Genomic DNA, 21,757 nt, shown 5'->3' on the forward strand with positions numbered 1-21,757 from the left:
ACCTTATTACCTTAGCACTGGTGGCACAGAGGTTAAGAGCTTGGCTGCTAACCGAAAGGTCAGTAGTTCAGATCTACCAGCTGCACCTTGGAAACCCTATGAGGCAGTTCTGCTCTGTCCTGTAGGGTCACTGTGACTCGTAATCAACTCGAGGACAACGGGTTTAGTTTTTTTTGGTTTTATTACATGAACACGTGGAAATTTTTACTTTTTTCCAAAATAGTGTTGTGGTAAGTGCATACTCTACAATATTTACTCTTAATTATTTATCCAATAAACAAAGAGATGTACTATATAAACTACATTTTCGTCATTCCAAGTAGCGTTATTTTTTTCTTTCCCAAGTTGTCTTCCTATGGCTGTGTTACTCTGAGGGTACACCTTTGATTTTATAGTGAAACGTTGTGAGTCACAGGACAGGGTAGGTAATTTGAACTCTGACATGCTCCTTCCCCAACATGCCCCCCTTCCCCCAACTAACTAACACAGAGTATAAAATTGAAAATGAACAGACTTTAGAATTATATAGCCTAGCTTTGAATTCCAGTTTCTGTCTCTGACTAGCAAAGTACAATACTTAATTTCCCTGCACCTTAGGTTTCTCTGTCAAACAGCGACAGTATGTGTGTTTGGTAATTTTTTTTTTTGGTGAAGATCAGAGAAACCATATACAAAGTACCTAGCACAGTGCCTGGCACATAAGAGACATTAAATAAGTGGTAGTAGCTATTATCACTTTTATGACCATTTTTCCATTTCTCCTATAATGGTTGTGCAAATCAGAGCAGACAGTTTATGTGAAGACACCTTATAAACAGAGGTACTGGGTAGATTTGTATGGTGATTGTTACTAGGATAGAATGTCTGTGTTTGATTTACGTGACAGTTCCACCTCAAGAAGTCTGGAGAAAGTACTTTTTGAAGTGTGTGCCATTGGCAAGCTGTTCATTTTGAATATACGATGACCGTAGCCAGTGACCTTTTAGAGACACAGAACATTGATGAAGTATGACGAGGGAAGGTAACATGTCTTATGAAAGGATAAAATAGGACAGCACTACAAGGAAAGGCTCTTCAAAGCAGAATGAGACTATTTCTTTTGCTTTTAAATGTTTCTAAAGTTAATCCTCCCTTTGTACATGAATAAGAGAGAATTTGTCAATTTTAGTTCTCCAAGTGTTCTTTAATCCCTAGTTACATAAAGAGGCCTCTACTCAGTAGATTTTGCTATAGTTGTGTCTTAAATGTAAGTGGTAAGGATTCATCAGGAGGGAGCGGGGAGTAAATGGTGGGGCAAGGATGTCTTCCCTCTCCAAGTTACCAAATCTCACTTAGTTCCTTGGTCCAGCTCATCAGCGCCTGAGTGGTTAGTGAATATGGTGAATTAGGACACTTTTCCCCTGAGAGACACATGCACAGTAGCAGTCAGCATGAGGTAATTTAGAGAGTGGGCCCACTGAAGGCTTGCTCTGAAGAAAGCAAGAAGGAGAACTATGCTGGGGGAGATCTTCATTCTTATTTTGTCATGGTATTGTATAAGTGAAAAGAAGATCTGATCATCTTTAGGGGTGGGAATCCTGCCCACAGAGAGAAATTTGGGTGGAGAGAAGGGTCAGGCAGTTTAAAGAAAGGGCACCTCGAGAATAGCCTGTGCACTCCCAAGCCTGTATATCTGATGTTGGTTGATAAATCCTCATTCTTAATCACCTGGTCTTTTAGTTCCCCCACTCCTTCCAGAGTATTTGATAATTTTCCACGGAACTGTTTCCTTAGCTGCACTAGTATTTGTGATTTCTCAACTATCATAGCTGCTAAAAAGAAAATGATAAAATATAAAAAGACTACTAATGAACTTTTTTCCTTGTCAGAGGATTAATATAGACTCCAAGACAAGCAGTGCCTAGTAATGGCAGGGCTTTAGCTCCAAAAGGTTTTGTTGCCTCTCACATCTTGATTCTGTCACAAGGTACAGGTCTTGTGTTTGCAAAAGCCCGTTTTCTTACACTAGCCTGTTAAGAATGTTTTTCTTCCTCATGTGGTGTGAGAAATCCTGAATCATGTGAGACTTCAGGTTTATATAAGAGGCAGTACAGGATAATGGAAAGAATGGTGACTGTGAAGTCCCGTAGACATAGATTCAAAGAGTCCTGTGAGCAGGGCATGCTGGTAGATTGATGGAATCAGAAAGTACATTTAGTATTTGAACTGTACTATTCATAGAACTTAGAAAGTTTTGCTTACAGAATCTGATAATTTAAAAAAGATGCAACCTTTTAGCCTTCTCATCATGGTTGAATGCCTACTAGGCACAGCAACCACCTCTGCAGATCTAAGTGAATGTCTGGGACGTGCTTCCAGTATATATTTTCAGTTCACCTTCTCTGTGGGGAAGAGCTGGGCCTGCATAGAGATCTTTCTAATTGGGTATGGCTAACCAGGGAAATAAATAAACAAACCAACATGGGGCCTATGAAATAACATTACAGTGTAACGGAAAGGGAAAAGTGTGGTATTTAGATGGAAGACTCTCTGATAACGATTTTCTTTTAAGAACAAAGGAAAAATTAGACGATCTTTTCACTTTGTCCTTTAATAGACCTAAGAAGGCAGACATTATAAAATTAGAGAAAGAAGCAACAAGAAGAGAATAAGTTTAATAGATCAGGGTTCAACCAGAAAAGCAGAACTAGTCGGAGAAATACGTATTAAGGTTTATTACAAGGAATGGCTTAAGTGATTGTGGGAGCTGGCTAAGCAAGTCTGAAATTACAGGGCAGGAAGGAAGGACAAAACCATGGGCAAGCTCAGTTCTATGGGCATGGGCCAAATCTGTCATCCTCAGGCAATCAGGAAGGGAAGATCCCTAGCCGAATGGAGCTCCACAGGCGCAGACTGAAGCTGTCCTCCACAGGAGAAGTGTATTCTCTCTCCAGGGCAAACCTCAGCTCTGCTTTTAAATCCTTCCAACTGATTTAGTCCGGCCCATCCATATTATCCAGGATCATCTCCCTTATCAAATCCACTGATTGGAGACTTTAATTGCATCTGCAGAAAAGCCATCACAGTGAGGACAAAGCTGGAAAACCTCCAAAATCCCATAGCGTAACAAACTGGGGACAAAGGACCAATTGACATTGTAGAAAAATGCAGTTAGTGATATGAAAAACAAAGTTGAGTAACTCTCAGCATACAGAGGAAGATCAAATAAAAATGTGTGAAAAATGAACAGGGGAATATCTCTAAACAAACTAGGGTGTATTCATACAGTGCACTGCAATAAAAAGAAATGAACTACTGTGATACACAACAGCATGGATGAATCTTAGACATTATGCTGAGTGAAAGAAGCCATACACAAGAGTATGTATTGTATGGTTTCATTTATGTGAAGTTCTAGAACAGGCAGAACTAATCTCTGGTGAAGAAATTAAGAACAGTGGTTGACTATAAGTGGGAGGGGGGATTCACTGAGAAGGGGCACAAAGGAGCATTCTTTGATGTTGGTAATGCTCTGTATTTTGATAGACGTTTAGGTTACACAGGTATATGCATTTGTAAAAATTTGTCAAATGGTACGTTGTACCGTTTGTGTTTTACTGTATGTAAATTACCTAAAATCGTAACCATATTTTGAACTCTAGTTAATGAGATGCATGCTGAAGTGTTCAGTAAGTGTTCAGCTTACTTTGAAATGCATGAAAGTCAGATGAATTGATGGATAGAGGGAAGGATAGTTGACTAGAAATGTGATAAAGCAAATACAGAAAAACATTAACTGTAGAATCTAAGTTGATGAGTATCTAGTAAAATTCTTTTAACTTTTGTGGGTATTTGAAAGTGTTAATAATAAAATGTCAGGAAGAAACTCCTGAAAATGTGCTTTTTTAAACCACAACTTTAGCTTGCTTGCATGGTTGCTTGATTTTTACGAAAAGAAGTAGGGTGAAGTAATGGAAAGGATATGGATGTTAGACTCAAGACAAAACTATTTTCAACTCCTGATTCTTGCTGTGCAAGTTATTAACACTATCAAACTCTCTTTCTTCATCTGCAAAATGAGGATAACTAAACCTCCTAGGATGGTTTTGAGGATAGAATGAAAAAAAATGATATAAATACCTAGCCCAGTGCATGACATGTACTTTTCTTCTCATCTGTTGTCTGCAGAATGGGGACTACCAAAAAGCAGATAGGGTACCTGCTGTTAGAGACCTGAGAGTAAGATTGGGGGAAGGGTATTAACCAGTCCTGGGTTGACCAGTGTGCATAGTTCTATAGGAAACATGTAAAATAGGAAAGATAGCTTTTGCTTCTAAGGGAAATTTACCTTAGCAGTAGGTAGACTAGACTAATACATATGTGACGTTGGAAAACAGTGCAGTTCAGTGTAAAATCATAAGTTCAAAGATCTGTTCATTCCTATTATATATTCACATTCAGAGGCATCTGAGCACTCCAGAGTAAGGAGAAAATACTGAGGTCCAGGCCTGCTCAGTGAAGAAGGCGAGAGCTGTTCAGCTGAGAGGAAGAAGGCTGACACAACGCCAGGGGGCACCATTTATATCAGAGGCTCTGTGAGTGGTGCTCCCTAGAGTGGAGTACTGCACGGCCTTGTGGGGCTGTATACCATGGCCGTGTGGTGGCCACAGCTATGTCCCCATTGTACCCTTTTCTCTCCACCAACTGCTTAATTGTGGTTCAGAGCTTTAGCTCCTTCCGTCACAGGTTGGAGCACAAGAAGATGCCTGAGGAAAAAGGAAGAGTGGTGCTGGTGAACCTGGAATATAATATGAAGTCCAAGATGACAGGGAAGAGAGCAGGGAAAGGGAAGGGAGATGGCATTTAATGAGTACCTGCTACCTGCCAGTCGTTGTACTTGCATTTCACTTGCCTCCTCTTATCTCTTAAAATACCATGTGAGCTAGGTGATAGTATCTCACCCACTCTAGGGATGAAGAGAGTGAAGTTCAGAGAGATTAAATGAAATCATCCCTGGTCACACAGATGGTAAACGTCAAATTTGAACTCAGATTTGTTTGCCTCCAAAGCCCTTCCTCATTCTACCACCTGAAAGTGGCCTCTGTACTTAGGAGCCTCTAAGTAGAAATGTATGCATCAAGTGAAGAAAGCCCAAACACATATTTCTCTTTCTGAAGTTATCAGTATATTATACCTTAAGAGTTATTCTTTCTTATTATGCCTGGAGATGCATTTCTTTCTCTCATTAAAGCAAACAAACAAAAAAGCTGGCAGTGCCAGCAATTTGATTTGTTCTTAATGGGAGGGTGGGGAGTGCGGGGAAGAGACCTGTGTGTTCTTAAGTAGAACCTGTTTTTAGTGTTGAACTTGCCAATTCCTGTCTGGGTGTCCTCTTTTAAAGTAATTATACCCTTTATGATATGCCCATTTAAGCCCCAACAACTATTCCCCTTGAGTCCACAGGTTGTGGTGATGCTTTTTTTTTTTTTTTTTAAAAGGAAAAGAAGAAAAGAATGTGTGTGGGTTCACCCTTATAAACCTACTTACATAAATTGGTTGAACAAATGCATTAAATCCGAATATAAATATGTCTCCAATTGGAGAATTGCTTCCCGTACTTTTTCTAGCTTTGTTTTCTCTTTACTTAAGAGCCAGTTCTACCCGGCCACAATAAAATTGTTCACGTGGTATACTGTGACTTAACTTCAGGATCCTAGGTAAACGCCTCTGGTGGCAAGAGTGCCTACCTAATTTGTCTGTTTTGCTTTTTGTTTTTGCATTCTTCTCATTTCCATTTTCTCCTCCATCTACAGATGGTGGCCCACGAGAGACTTTGATGCATTTTGCTGTACGGTTGGGTCTGCTAAGGTTGACATGGTTCCTGTTGCAGAAGCCAGGTGGCCGTGGAGCTCTTAGCATCCACAACCAGGAAGGGGCAACGCCTGTGAGCTTGGCTTTGGAGCGGGGTTACCACAAGCTGCACCAGCTTCTTACTGAGTAAGTGCTCATTCTCCCTATTTCCTTCTTCTCACCACTGGCCCCACCTCCTGATTCATAGTAGTACCGCCCACTTTACTGCTTTGTGTGGGTTTGCCACAGACTAAAACCTCAGCTCTGTACCTTGTCGTCTGCTGGAGGTTTGCAAGCTTGCTCCTGCTAACCACTTCATTGCTTCAGAGAGACAAACGTAAGTTGTGTCACCATTTTCTCTCTCTGCCTGCCTGCCTGCCAGCGCTGCTTCATGCTGCTTGTATTTTACTCTGAATAAGTCTGCTTTCCCGGGTACCATAACATTACCAACATACCCAGTGTATCCCAGTTTAGTATAAAAGGAAACCATTTTTCTATGCTATACATTTTTTTTTTTTTTTTGGTATATCTTTAAGACTTGAAAGAGTTAATTAGAAACCAATACTTTAGTACAATACACTGTATACGTAAAATATGTAAAATATGCTGAATCATTGTGTTTTGGCTTGATTGTGACTTTTATGAATAAAATCAAGAGCAATTAGATTTTGCCATACTTGGAAGTAGAAGGACTCTCTAAGACTTTCATCTTTAGAGAACTCTTGAAATTGATATTAAATCCCACCAGACAGTACTGTTTCAAGACAGGTTTGTCAGTTTCTCTTTCCTGAGAGTAGCAGTAAAAAGCAACTGAGGTATCATGGAAACTGGGCAGTAGGAAACCCTGTCTGTGTGTCTTTGAGCCCAATTGTTGTACACTCTGACTCTAAAGAATCCTTTGGAGGAACCAAGATTGTTAGAGCATTTGGAGAATTCTTTTTTTCTTATATAGAGAAATAAATGGATTGCAGCAGCCAATATTTCTCATTGGAATACTTATAAAAGGTAAAAGCTTAAAGTATAATTTCTCTTGTTCAGTATATTTTTTATTAGTTTTATGGCCCATTGTTATCATCTTTTCCACCCATATTCTGAACAAATACAAACTCCATCGAATCTGTGTTCTTCAGCATTTGAGGGACTCTTGTACATTGAATCGGTCTTTCCAGATTCTGGAATGTTTTGCCCGTGGTAGCTTTAATTTAGTTACATTTTAGTTTTTACATTGTGTGTGGATGTGGGTGTAGTTGCATATGAGTGGTGGCAGTATAAAGGGCCAAGACAAGATCCCAGAATGTAGTGCTACCTGCAGTTATGTACACCATTTTCTCTTGCTGCACCTGCCAAGCTTATAACTTTCCCAGTTAAGTCAGACAGAGGGTTCTTTGCAGAAACCTTTCTGATGGGTGCTGTAGATACAATGGTGGTAGGAGGGACACTCTCATCTCAAATGAGCTTTGGATACCTGAGCTCTCCTATGACAGTATTCCAGAGAGTGATATGTTCCAGTCCTTCCTACTTCCCATCTGGCCAGTAATTGAATTTGTTCTGCTGCTTACCTCATGGCCTCAGGAAGACAGGCCTTATTCCAGAAGTTTAAGCAATTAACTCATATAACTGTTGTGAAGTTCAAATGCAGTTCCTCTAATTTGGTTGTATAACTCAAGAGTTTTTACTAGGAAGCACAGTTGGTTAAGGATTACCATCCAAATGGGGAAGTAAAGTGATTACAACAGCTTCATTATATGCTTGGAGGGCATGTCACAAGACTGTTATTGCAGCACAGCTTTAAGGAAACTAGAGTGTATTTGTTCTTGGAGAACTTTTTTGGCTCGTTTTAAAGCACTGCCTCTATTACATGTGGGTAAGCCTCTTACCTCCTTTTGAAAAAGGGAAATAGGTAAGGGAAAGCCAACTTGAGAAATCTCCCAGTAGAGGATTCTCAGTAGGAGAGTCTACTGCATATCTTGCCCTTAACTTGGACTCTTCTAGCCTCTTATTGTTTGAAGCCTAGAAGAAAATGCTTTGAGCTGTAATTAGCAGTTTAAAAAATAAGGACATGATTATACTAACCCTTCTCAGTCTTGCTCTGATGTTAGTAGACTTTACTAGACTTTTGATCATAAAGAGTCTGTAAAGATCATCTTTATCAAATGAGGAAACTGAGATCCATAGAGGGAAAGTGATGGGATTAGGGTAACAAGATGGCAGGGTGGACTAGAAATAGAAATCTAATCTCCTGAGAAGCCTAATCTCCATTCATAGAGCCTTCCACTCCTAGGATTCATAACTAGGGGCCCAAGGGCAGTCTTCATGGGGTCTGAATCCCTTGAAATTATAGGCAGAAGTTTATGCATGTATTTTTCTCGGTATAGAATTCATTTTTTGAGATTCTCAAAAGGCTTGTAGAAAGTTAAAGAGTTGCCATACAATATATTATCTTCTTAATAGTTTACTAAAATCTTTAGACTGTGTGTCTCACCCTCCCCCCGTTTTTTATTAAGTCTTCTCATATAAGTATCTCTTTTACCACCTCTTACAAGTTTATGTGAAATTGAAGTATAGTTTATATACATTTTATTTTTTTAAGATAACTATTTACAATCTAGTCTTAACTGAGAAATCAAGTTTATTTAACCCCTTTTCTGCCCCTCTCAAGTTAAATTGTTTTAATTCCTTCTTTTGCCTGCGTGTGTGTGTGTTGTTTTGTTTTGGAGTTGCTTCAATTAGAGACTGAAAGTTCTTTTTGTGTTTGTATGACCGAGGATTATAGTGTTGACAGTCCATTTTGATAAATTGAGTTTTACTTCTGTATGAAAATTATGACTTTGCCATACTTGGAAGTAGAAGGACTCTCTAATACTTTCGTCTTTAGAGAACTCTTGAAATTCATACTCAATCCCACCAGATAGTACTGTTTCAGGACATTTTTGTCAGTTTCTCTTTTCTGTAACCCACTATTGTTAACTTTCACTTAGTTTAGTACATGGAAGGGAGGGATTTTATGACTTGTTGCTATTTTGCTTTAGCTTATATTTGATCTTGCGTTATGAATATGTATGTATTTGTGATCTGAAAATTCACCTCAGACAAAATGTTAGCAGTCTTACTAAGAAGTCTTAGCTCTAGAAGAGTGCCCAGGAAAACACAGGCTTTCCCCTGCTTTTATAAAGGTGCATAGTCATCAGCCCTGTTTTGAAGAGGAGTCAGCTGAACACCTTGCCCAATGTCACCTAGCTGGTGATAGGTAGAGTAGGGAGAAAACTCAAGTCTTCAGGCTCTTGGCTTAGTGAATGCTAGGAAGTGATGACATTAGATGAGTGTTGCATTGGAGTCATCTAATAAGAGAATGTTAGAGCCGGAAGGGATTTTAGGTGCTATCTAATATCTTGCTCATACATCACAAGTAAGGAATTTTGGGACCTGGATCACTCATGCAGGTAGGTAGGCACAGAGTTTGGAATAAGAGTTAGTTCTGGGTAGTGGTTAAGTATGCAAATTTTGGAGTCAAACCTAAGTTTGCATTTTGGCTCTGCTATTTTTAGCTATATTACTTTGGACATATTAAGGAACTTTCTAAACCTCAGTTCCTTCATCTGATAAAGATTCTGTCATCTACCTCTGGATTGATAATCAAGAGCCTGACATATGTAATATGAAAAATTAGGGTTGACTTGTTACACAGATTATGGTTATTCCTCGGGCAAAAAACAAAAACAAAAAAAGCACTTGCCTTAGAATTGACTCTACTCATGACAATCCCATGTGTGTTAGAGTAGAACTGTGCTCCATAGGGGTTTTCAACAGCTGATTTTTCAGAAGTCGATATCCAGGCTTTTATTCCAAGGTGTCTGTGGGAGAACTCAAACCTCCAACCTTTTGTTGAGGAGCAAAATTTGTTAACTGTTGCACCACCTCTGGACTCCAGAGAGGCTGTAAGGATTTCACTTTGAAGAGTGGCAGTGTGGTATGGTGGCATTGCATAGGAATACAGAGCTTAGTGGAAATGTAGGCTGGGAACAAATCACCTATCCACTCTGAGTCTCATGTTTCTCATCTCTAAATTACACATAATACCTATTCTGTCTACATTACAAGGTTGTTATAACCAAATGAGATTTGTACCAATACTTTGTTAAATCCTAAAGTGCTTTGTGAATGTGAAAGTTTCTTATATAGTAATAAAATCAGCAAAATTATAGTTTATTGATCAAGTAAACTCAAATTCCAGATGATTGGTCTTCTAAGAATGTCTTTTTTGTAGTATTTATTGTAGTTCTCGAGGTAAAGTTAGTAGAGAGGTAGGGAGAACTATAGTTAGACAGGCTAGGTTTGAATCCAGAGTCTACTTCTTTGAAGCTGTTTGGCTTTGGGCAAACTGCTTAACCTCTCCAAGCCTCAGTGCCTGTTTGTAACATGGGAAGAATAACTGGACTATCCTCAGTGGATTGCTTTGAGAAATAAACGAAGGATTACGTATAGGAGACATGACACAGTGACGGACACAAATGTTCCCTGTTACTGTCCTTTCCTTGTAGGCCTGTGTCAAGTTTTCACACATTACTTTAAGGAAAATTCGCCAAAATCTTGAAGTATTTTTTAGGTGGCATTTGGATGGTCTCCACTTGATAAGGGTTTGAAATTATTACCTAATGTAAAAGATACCACTTTTAAAAAAGTAGTGTGGCTCTCTAATACATGCTGGGATGTCGATACCTGTGGGTTGATGGAATAGAGAATTCTAGATTGATAAAGAATTATTTACAGTGCTGCCACCCTTACCAGAAATGTATTTCTTTTCAGAATTTCAACTCTAGAGTGTTAGCATAAAAGTGCTGAAATACTTTAGTTGCCCTAAGAGCCAGTTTGGAAGTATTTGTCCTTCTCAAAGAATTCCTCTCATTTTCAGTATTTGTTCAACAAATCTATATTTATTGAATACCTACAGCATATTATAATTAATGGTAAGTACATTACAGATACTTCACTTTAACTGTTCTGAAATAGACATTATCTGTTTTACAGACAAAATATGGTTGCTCAGAGAACTAAAGTAACTAGACCAACACTAAATAGAAAGTGATAAAGCTAGAATTACACACACATCTATGGAATCCTAGGCCCATATTCTTTCTTCTACAAAAATTTGATAGAATGGAAAGAAGAGACGTAGTTAACAGACCTCTGGGGTACGGGTTGAAACAGCATTTAACTGTGAAAATGTTGTTTTCATTTTAGCCCTAGTCTCTGTCTTTCCTGAGGAAAACAAGATCCTCAGTATAACTTTATATTTATATTGCCCATCGTACTAGTTTCTTTTTTTGAACATTATATTGTGCTTTAGCTGAAAGTTTACACATCAACTAGTTTCCCATTCAGTAGTTCGTATGCAAGTTGCTTCGTGACATTGGCTGCAATCCCCTCAATATGTTAGCACTCTCCCCATTTCCACTCTGACTTCCCGTTTCAGTTTGTTTAGTTTCCCTGCCCCTTCCTACCTTCTCATCTTTGCTTTTGGGCAAATGTTGCGCCTTTTGTCTCGTACACTTGAGTGTTCCAAGGAGCACATTCCTCTCGAGTGTTGTCTACCTTTTGGGCCTGTCTATTATTTGGCACTCCAGAAGTGGCTTCAGTTCCAAGTTAGAAGGGTGCCTTAAGGCTGTAGTCTTGGCAGTTCCTCTGGTCTCTATCAGATCAGTAAGTCTGATCTTTTTTGTGAATTTGAGTTTTGTTCTTCATTTTTCTCCTGCTCTAACCGGGAGTTTCTATTGTGTTCCTGGTTAGAGTGGTTGGTAGTGGTAGCCAGACACCATCTAGTTCTTCTAGTCTTAGGCTAGTGGATGCTGTGGTTCATGTGGCCATTAGTTCTTTGGACTCATTGCTTCCTTGGGCTTTTGGTTTTCTTCACTTCCCTTTGCTCCAGACAGGAAGAGACCAATTGTTGTTTCTTAGTTCGCTGCTCGCAGGCTTTTAAGACCCCAGGTGCTATTCACCTTGGTGAGACGTAGAACATTATCTTTATGAACCATGTTGTGGAGTTGACCCAGATGTCCCCCAAGACTGTGGTCCTTAGGTTTCAAGCCCAGTGTCTCAGTCCCGCTAGGTGTTTGGTAATGGCTAAGTAGTTTCTGTAGCTGCGCCCTCTATGGGCTCTATTATATATGTGAATATATCTACAGTACGTATAAATATGTATGTAGAAATATCCACAACCATTCTTATGTATGCGTGTGGGTGTAGTCTGGTACAACTTCCCTCACCTATTTAGCATACATATCTACCTCTGTATCAGCTGGTAAATTGTTGTTTATTCTTATTGTTGTTGCAGGTTTATATATGCCGTGGTATTTACTGTAGTTGCCGTTTATTCTTTCACACCTCTCAGTGTCTTCTTTGGCCCAGCTCACGTTGTGCTGATCTCCTCCCCACTCCCCCCATTGTATATTGCCTTTCCTTTCATCAAAATGAACACGTGTCTGCTATCTAGTGATTCTCTCTCCCTGCTCTTCCCATCCTTGGTAACCAAGAATGTTTCTTTCTGTGTGTAAACCTATTCTTGATTTTTTAAAAATATTGATGTCATACAATATTTGTCCTTTTGTGATTGACTTATTTTACTCAGCATAATGTCCACCAGATTATTCCGTGTTGTAAGATGTTTTTGTGGGTTCATCATTATTCTTTATTGTTGCATAGTATTCCATTGTGTGTATGTATCACAGTTTGTTTATTCATTCATCCATTTATAGGCACCTAGGTTGTTTCCATCTTTTTGCTGTTGTGAATAGTGCTGCAGTGCACATGGGTGTGCATATGGTCTGTTCATGTCACGGCTCTTATTTCTCTAGGATATATACCTAAGAATGGGATTGCTGGATCATATGGTGTTTCTGTTTCTCGCTTTTTACTGTTTTCCATAGTGGTTGTACCATTTTACATTCCCACCAGCAGTGTATCAGAGTTCCAGTCTCCCCCCAACCTTATCAGCATTTGTTGTTTTCTGTTTTTTTGATCAGTGCCATTCTTGCTGAGGTGAGATGGTATCTCATTGTAGTTTTGATTTGCATCAGTCTAACGGCTCATGATTGCAAACATCTTTTCATGTATTTGTTAGCTGCCTGAATGTCTTCTTTGGTGAAGAGTCTGTTCATGTCCTTTGCCCATTTTTTAATTGGATTGTTTTTCTTTCTGTTGTTGAGGTGTTGAAGTTTTCTATAAACTTTAGAGATTATACCTTTTTCAGATATATCGCTGTCAAAATTTTTTCCCAGTCTGTAGGTTCTCTTTTTACTCTCTTAGAGAAGCCTTTTGATAAGCGTTAAGTATTTAATTTTTAGGAGATTCCAGTTATCTAGTTTATTATCTGCTGTTTGTACATTTTTAGTTATGTCAATAGTCTATTTATGCCAGAAGTTAGGACCCCTAGGTTTCTTGGCTGCTGACTGAAAGGTCAGCAGTTCAAAACTACCAGCTGCTCCTCTTCGGAGAGAGGACCTGGCGATCTGCTCCCATAAAGATTACAGCCTGGGAAACTATGGGGGCAGTTCTGCTGTGTCATATAGGGTCGCTATGAATCAGAATTGACTTGACTGCACGCAATGACAACAGGTTTGTCCCTGTTATCTTCCATGAAGTTTATAGTTTAGGTTTTACGTTTAGATCTTTGGTCCATTTTGAGTTAGTCTTTGTGTATGGTGTAAAGTATGGATCCTGTTGCATTTTTCTGCAAATGGATATCCCGTTTTCCAGCACCATTTGTTAAAGAGGCTATCTCTTCCCCGTTTAATGGACTTCAACCCTTTGTCGAAGATCAGCTGTCCATAGGTAGATGGATTTACTTCTGGGTTCTCAGTTCTGTTCCATTGGTCTGTGTGTCTGTTGTTGTACCAGTACTAGGCTATTTTGATAACCGTGACTATATAGTAGGTTCTGAGATTGGGAAGTGTGAACAGAGCCTCCTACTTTGTTTTTCTTCAATAACGTTTTATTTACCCAAGACTTCTTTCCTTTCCGTATAAAGTTGGAGATTAGTTTTTCCATTTCGTTAAAGAATGTTGTTGGAATTTGGATCATGATTGCATTATATCTGTAGATCACTTTGGGGAGTATTGACATTTTCACAATGTTAAGTCTTCCTATCCGTGAGCATGGTATATTTTTCCATTTATGAAAATGGTATGTTTTTCCATTTATGTAGGTCTCTTTTGTTTTTTTGCAGTAGTGTTTTGTAGTTTTCTTTGTATAAATCTTTTACACTTCTGGTTAGGTTTATTCCTAAGTATTTTATCTTTTGGGGAACTATTGTAAATGATATTGTTTTCCTGATTTCCTTTTTGGCGTTCTCTTTATTATTGTAGAAGTATCAAACTGATTTTTGTATGTTGTTCTTGTACCCTGCCACTTTGCTGAATAATTCTGTTAGTTCCAGTAACTTTCTTGCGGAGTCTCTGGGATTTCCTATGTATAGGATCATGCCATCTGTGAATAAGGATAGTTTTACTTCTTCCTTACCAATTTGGATGCCCTTTATTTCCCTTTCTTGCCTTACTGTTCTGACTAGCACCTTCCAGTACAATATTGAATAAGATTGGTGATAAAGGGCATCCTTATCTGGTCCCTGTTCTCAGAGGGAATGCTTTCTGTCTCTCTCCATTGAGAATAGTGTTGGCTTTTGATTTTGTATATATATCCTGAATTATGTTAAGAAATTTCCATTCTGTTCCTATTTTGCTGAGCATTTTTATCAGGAAAGGGTATTGGATTTTATCAGATGCCTTTTCTGCATCAATTGAGATGATCATGTGATTCTTTTCATTTGTTGTATTTATGTGGTGAATTACGTTGATTGATTTTCTAATGCTGAATCATCCTTGCTTCCCTGGTATGAATCCAACTTAATCATGATAGATTATTTTTTTGATACATGGTTGAATTCTGTTGGCTAGAATTTTGTTGAAAATTTTTGTGTCTATATTCATGAGGGATGTTGGTTTGCAATTTTCGTTTTTAGTGGTGTCTTTACCTGGCTTTGGTTCGCGGGTTATACTTGCTTCATAGGATGAATTAGGGAGTGTTCTTTCCTTTTCTATATTCTGGAATGGTTTGAGTACAATTGGTGTCAGCTCTTCTCTGAATGTTTGGTAGAATTCGCCAGTGAAGCTGTCTGGTCTGTGGCTTTTTTTGTTGGGAGTTTTTTTAATGACCTCTACCATTTCTTCTTTTGTTATGAATCTATTCAAGTTTTCTACATCAGCTCGTGTTAGTTTAGGTAGGTAGTGTGTTTCTAGAAATTTGTCCATTTCTTCTAGGTTTTCAAATTTGTTAGAGTATAATTTTTCATAATTTTCTGTTATGATCCTTTTCATCTCAGTTGGTTCTTTTGTAATTTCTCCCATCTCATTTCTTATTTCAGTTATTTACATCTTCTCATTCTTTTCCTTTGTCAGTTTGGCCAGTGGTTTGTCAGTTTTATTGATCCTCTCGAAGAACCAGCTTTTAGTCTTGTTCATTTCTTTCATTGTTTTTCTGTTTTCTGTCTCATTTATTTCTGCTCTAATCTTTATTATTTCCTTTCTCCTGGTGATTGTGGGCTTCTTATGCTGCTCTTTTTCTATTTGTTCTAGTTTTAGGGTTAAGCTATTGATTTTGGCTCTTCTTTTTTGATGTGTGTGTTTATTGCTATAAATTCTCCTCTGAACACTCCTTTTGCTGGGTGTCAAAAGTTTTAGTATGTTGTGTTTTCATTCTAATTTGATTCTAAGAAGTTTTTCATTTCATTTTTAATTTCTTCTATTACCCAGTGGCTTTTAAGCAAGGTGTTATTCAGTTTCCATGTATTTGATTTTTTTCTTTGTTCTTCTTGTTACTGATTTCTAGTTTTATAGCATTGTGATCAGAGAAGATGCTTTGTATTATTTCAGTGTTTTCTAATTTATTGAGGCTTTCTTTGTGGCCTAAAATATGATCTGTTCTGGAGAATGATCCACGTGTGTTGGAGTAGAATGTGTATTGTGCTGCTGATGGGTGGAGTGTTCTGTATATGTCTGTAAGGTCAAGTTTGTTGATTGTGTAATTTAGGTCTTCTGTATCTTTGTTGAGTTTCTTTCTAGTTGTCCTGTCCTTCATCGAAAGTGATGTGTTAAAGTCTCCTACTGTATTGTGAAACTGTCTATTTCTCTTTTCATTGCTGTTAAAAAAGTTTTTTTGTATTTTGGAGCTTGTCATTGGGTGCATACATATTTATTGTGGACTTAATCTTCTTGTGGATTGACCCTTTAATCATTATACAATGCCCATCTTTGTCTCTTGTGATGAATTTTGGCTTAAAGTCTATTTTATCAGAGATTAATATTGCCACTCCTGCTTTTTTTTTGGTTGTTGTTTGCTTCGTATATTTCTTTCCATCCTTTGATTTTTAACCTATTTATGTCTTTGTGTCTAAGGTGTGTCTCTTGTAGGAAACATATTGATGGGTCATGTTTTTGTCATCATAATAGTTTTTAAAGCATGGTTGGGTACATTCAAGCTGTCTTTTTATGTTTTGATTCTAACAACAGCCTAATGAGTGGGTAAAGTAGATATTATTATCTCTATTTTATAATTGAAGAAACTGAGGCCAGAGAGGAAGTGATTTGCCCAAGGTAACTAAGCTACAAAGTAACAGAACCTGACTCAGGCCCAGAGTTCAGTGATCTGTCCAGATTGAGGTGACACATGAAAATGTGCAGACCACAGACCAAGCCTGGCATACGCTGAGCGCTCAGTCATGGTTTATTATTGTAGTAGACAATATTGGCCTCTTGCGAAGAGTTTGTGCCTGTAAGTTCTCGAGCCCTTCATTTCAGACGCTTGCACTGGAAACTTGGGTTCAGGGTCATATGGCAGAGTAACTGCTCAAGTGTTCATATTTCGCAACAGAAGCAAGTAAGATTGAGCAAGATGTTCTGTCAACATAGTGATTGCCTTGTTAGGGTCCTCTTCAGGTACTTGACAGGTGGGTCCTCCGTAGCCCTTATGGTAGAAAATAAGTTTTGAAGCCTTTGCTTTTGCTTAGGAGGGACAAGAATGAAACAAATGTACAGATTTGTCTTCACAATAGTAGCCTGAGAGCAAGATTTGAGATGCCTTTACATTTCTTTGGCCTAAGTTCCGTCGATTTTTCGGTCAGTTCATCCATCCGTCCATCTATCCATCCGTCTGACTTCCCTTCTCACTGTGTAATCTGGATCTTTGTGTTAAAGATGAGTCAGTAGAACTTGAGTAGAAACTAGAGGAAGGGGAGACACTAATATTGATTGACATATTGAATACCTGCTTTGTATTTCCAGTGTTACATTGATGCTCTCCATGTGTTCTCATTTAAATTCTCTCAACAAATCTCTAAGGTGAAGATAGTGCAGTTAGTATTCTACAGATGACAAAATAGACCCAGAGAGGCTAAATAGCTTGCGCAAAGCCACATAGTCAGTGAGTTGCCATTACTCACAAGACTGTCTTTAGGTTGTTTTCAAGCTTTCTTGATAGAATGTTGTCAGCAGGCATGGTTGGTAACATTGTCAGGCTTTTAACCAAACTAATTTGATTATGATGATTCAGAAATTGAGTTTTCAATCACTTTTTTTTTTTCTTTTTTTGGTGAATTTTCATTTGGGTGTTCAGTCATCTTTTTTGGTAAATTTTCACTGATCGACTTTAAGAATTTTGACATTTCATAGTTTTTAAGTCATTTAGCTAGTAATCTCAGGTTTCCCTTATCTGGCGGCATGCTGGGAAATTGCAAGATGCACTTTCTGAGAATATTTATATTTATATAACAATAACATTACTTACCATTTATTGTAAGTATTTGTGCTAGGCATTTTACATAAACTTCCATATATTGTATCCTCTCCCCATTCTTATGAGGGTGGATATATCATCCCCATTTCATGAGGAAATAGCTACAGCTGATTAAGTGATAGAACAGCCATTTGAACCAGATCTTAACTCTAAAGCTCATGGACATTTACGCTGTCCTAGACATTCTAAGAAGATGAATGTATGTTGGAAGTTGGTTGGAACAACAAAGCCATTCATATGTCCTGTGTTTCTGTCTGTACACTTTTTTTTCTTCATGTTTGTTCTTGGTTGCCATGTAACATTTAGGCCTCAGAGTTTTTCCTCAGGTTTGTGAAGTTACACAGCTTAATCTGTGGTCACAAGTTCTCTATGGCAACAGCATGTGATTTTGAAAACACTTCATTCTGATTTCAGTTAAGCCCTAGGTGGAAGAAAATATGAATCTGGAATGTAGAGCTTGATGGGTGTCTGTGAGAAAATGAAGGACCAGTTGGCACCTTCCACCCTCTAAAAGACAACAAATCCTTTTTTTTTTTTTTTTTTATATTGTTGTGATTTAGATGAAGTTTACCTTTCAAGTTAGTCTCCCATACAAAAATTTATACATAAATTGTTATGTGACCCTAATTGCTTTCCCCATACTGTGACAGCACATTCCTCCTTTCTACCCGATTCCCCATGTCCATTCAACCAACTCCTAACCCTCTCTGCTTTCACATCTCACCTCCAGACAGAAGCTGCCCATTTAGTCTCTGGTATCTACTTGAGCCATGAGGCGCACTCCTCACGAGTATCACTTTATGTCCCACAGTCCAGTCCAATCCCTGTCTGAAGAGTTGGCCTTGGAAATTGTTTAGGTTCTGGGCTAATAGAGAATCCAGGGGATATGCTTTCCAGGGTTCCTCCAGTCTCAGACCATTAAGTCTGGTCTTCTTACTAGAATTTGAGTTCTGAACCCCACCTTTTCTTGCTCCATCAGGGACTCTCTGTTGTGTTCCCTGTCAGTGCGGTCATTGGTGGTAGCCAGGCACCATCTAGTTCTTCTGGTCTCAGGCTGATGAAATCTCTGGTTTATTTGGCCCATTCTGTCTCTTGGGCTACTACTTTCCTTGTGTCTTTGGTGTTCTTCATTCTTCTTTACTCCAGGTGGTTGGGACCAATTGATGCATCTTAGACGGCCGCTTGCAAGCTTTTAAGACCCCAGACGCCACTCACCGAAGTAGGATGCAGAATATTTTCTTAATAAGCTTTGTTATGCCAGTTGACCTAGATGTCCCGTGAACGCATGGTCCCCAGATACTTACCCCTGCTCCTCTGTCCCTCAAAGTATTTGTTTGTATTCAGGAAACTTCTTAGCTTTGGTTTAGTCCAGTTGTGCTGACTTCCCCTGTAGTGTGTGCTGTCCTTACCTTCACCTAAGATAATACTTGTCTACTGTCTAGTTAGTGAATAACCCTCACCCTCCCCTCCCCACCCTCATAACCATCAAAGAATGTTGTCGTCTGTGTTTAAACCTTTTCTTGAGTTTTTATAATAGTGATCTTATACAATATTTGTCCTTCTGTGACTGACTAAATTCGCTCAGCATAATGCCCTCCAGGTTCCTCCATGTTATGTTTCACAGCTTCCTCGTTGTTCTTTATCATTGCATAATATTCCATTGTGTGGATATACCATAATTTGTTTATCCATTTGTCTGTTGATGGGCACCTAGGTTGTTTCCATCTTTTTGCTATTGTGAATAGTGCTGCAGTGAACATGGGTGTGCATATATCCATTTGTGTGATGGCTCTTATTTCTCTAGGATATATTCCAAGGATTGGAATTGTTGGATGTTATGGCCCTTCTATTTCTAGCTTCTTAAGGAAGTGCCAAATCAATTTCCAAAGTGGTTGTACCATTTTACATTCCCACCAATAGTGTATGAATGTTCCAGTCTCTCCACAACCTCTCCAGCATTTATTATTTTGTGTTTTTTGGATTAATGCTAGCCTTGTTGGGGTGAGGTAATACCTCATTGTAGTTTTGCTCTGCATTTCTCTACTGGCTAATGGTTGTGAGCATTTCTTCATGTGTCTGTTAGCCGCCTGAATATCTTGTTTGGCCAAGTGCCTGTTCATATCCTTTGCCCATTTTTTAGTTGGGTTATTTGTCTTTTTGTTGTTGAGGTTTTGCAGTATCTTGTAGATTTTAGAGATTAGATGCTGATCGGATTTGTCGTAGCCAAAATTTTTTTCCCAGTCTGTAGGTTGTCTTTTTACTTTTGCTGAAGTCTTTTGATGAGCATAAGTGTTTGATTTTTAGAAGCTCCAAGTTATCTAGTCTCTGTTCTAGTGCTTGTGCATTGTTACTTATGGTGCATATTGTGTGTATGCCATGTATTAGGATTCCTAGCATTGTCCCTATTTTTTCTTCCATGATCTTTATCGTTTTCAATTTTATGTTTAAGTCTTTGATCCATTTTGAGTTAGTTTTTGTGCATGGTGTGAGCTATGGTCTTGTTTCAGTTTTTTTGCAGATGTATATCCAGTTATGCCAGCACCATTTGTTAAAGAGACTGTCTTTTCCCCAGTTAATGGACTTTGGGCCTTTGTCAAATATCAACTGCTCATAGGTGGATGAATTTATGTCTGGATTCTCAATTCTGTTCCATTGGTCTGTGTATCTGTCATTGTACCAGTACCAGGCTGTTTTGACTACTGTGGTGGTATCATAGTTTCTAAAGTCAGGTAGTGTTAGGCCTGCCACTTTGTTCTTCTTCTTGAGTAATGCTTTACTTATTCGGGGCCTCTTCCTTTTCCATATGAAGTTGGTGATTTGTTTTCTCCGTCTCATTATAAAATGCTGGTGTAATTTGGATCGGGATTGTGTTTTATCTGTAGATTGCTTTGGGTAGAATTGACATTTTCACAATGTTGAGTCTTCCTATCCATGAGCAAGGTATGTTTTTCCCCTTATGCAGGTCTCCTTTGGTTTCTTGCGGTAGTAGCTTGTAGTTTTCATTGTATTGGTCTTTTACATCTCTGGTTAGATTTATTCCTAAGTATTTAATATTCTTGGGGGCTATTATAAATGGTATTGATTTGGTGATTTCCTCTTCGAGGTTCTCTTTGTTAGTGTAAAGGAATCCAACTGAGTTTTGTATATTTCTCTTGTATCCTGAAATTTTGCTGAAATCTTCTATTAATTCCAGTAGTTTTCTTGTGGATTCTTTGGGGTTTTCTGTGTATAAGATCGTATCATGTGCAAATAGAGATACTTTGACTTCTTCCCTACCAATTTGGATGCCCTTTATTTCTTTTTCTAGCCTAATTGCTCTGGCTAGGACATCCAGCACAGTGTTGAATAAGAGCGGTGATAAAGGGCATACTTGTCTGGTTCCTGTTCTCGAGGGGAATGCTTTCAAAGTCTCTCCATTTAGGATGATGTTGGCTGTTGGCTTTATATAAATGACCTTAATTATATTGAGGAATTTCCCTTCTATTCCTATTTTGTTGAGGGTTTTTATAATGAATGTGTGTTGGACTTTGTCAAATGCCTTTTCTGCATCGATTGATAAGATCATGTGGTTCTTGTCTTTTGTTTTATTTATGTGATGGATTCCATTGATTGTTTTTCTAATGTTGAACCATCCCTGCATACATGGTATAAATCCCACTTGATCATGGTGAATTATTTTTTTGATATGTTGCTAAATTCTGTTGGCTAGAATTTTGTTGAGGATTTTTGCGTAAATGTTCATGAGGGTTATTGGTCTGTAATTTTCTTTTTTGTGGTGTCTTTACCTGGTTTCAGTATCAGGGTTATGCTGGCTTCATAGAATGAGTTTGGGAGTATTCCATCCTTTTCTGTGCTCTGAAGTACCTTTAGTGGTAGTGGTGTTAACTCTTCTCTAAAAGTTTGGTAGAATTCTCCAGTGAAGCTCTCCGGGCCGGGGCTTTTTTTTTGTTGGGAGTTTTTTAATTATCTTTTCAATCTCCTCTTGTTATGGGATTGTTTATCGGTTTGTTTAGTTGTTCTACCTCTGTTTGTGTTAGTTTAGGTAGGTAGTGAGTTTCTAGAAATTTGTCCATTTCCTCTAGGTTTTCAA

The 21,757-nt window shown here is 38.4% G+C and overlaps 1 protein-coding gene across 4 annotated transcripts in view; it reads left to right on the forward strand.

Moving 5' to 3' along the window:
• The window catches only part of AKAP13 (A-kinase anchoring protein 13), a 391,580-nt gene that overhangs the window by 167,745 nt on the left and 202,078 nt on the right, over nucleotides 1-21,757 (forward strand). For 3 of the 4 annotated variants that reach the window (XM_023727887.1, XM_023727889.1, XM_023727888.1), the window contains one exon: nucleotides 5,793-5,976. In XM_023727887.1, coding sequence (XP_023583655.1) covers nucleotides 5,793-5,976 — 184 coding nt within the window. Of the gene's footprint in view, nucleotides 1-5,792; nucleotides 5,977-6,006; nucleotides 6,167-21,757 lie in introns of those variants that run through there. The other variant, XM_023727891.1, reaches the window with a different exon arrangement.

The sequence above is a fragment of the Trichechus manatus genome, unplaced genomic scaffold (genome assembly GCF_000243295.1).
Source record: "Trichechus manatus latirostris isolate Lorelei unplaced genomic scaffold, TriManLat1.0 scaffold00019, whole genome shotgun sequence".
Taxonomy (NCBI): domain Eukaryota; kingdom Metazoa; phylum Chordata; class Mammalia; order Sirenia; family Trichechidae; genus Trichechus; species Trichechus manatus.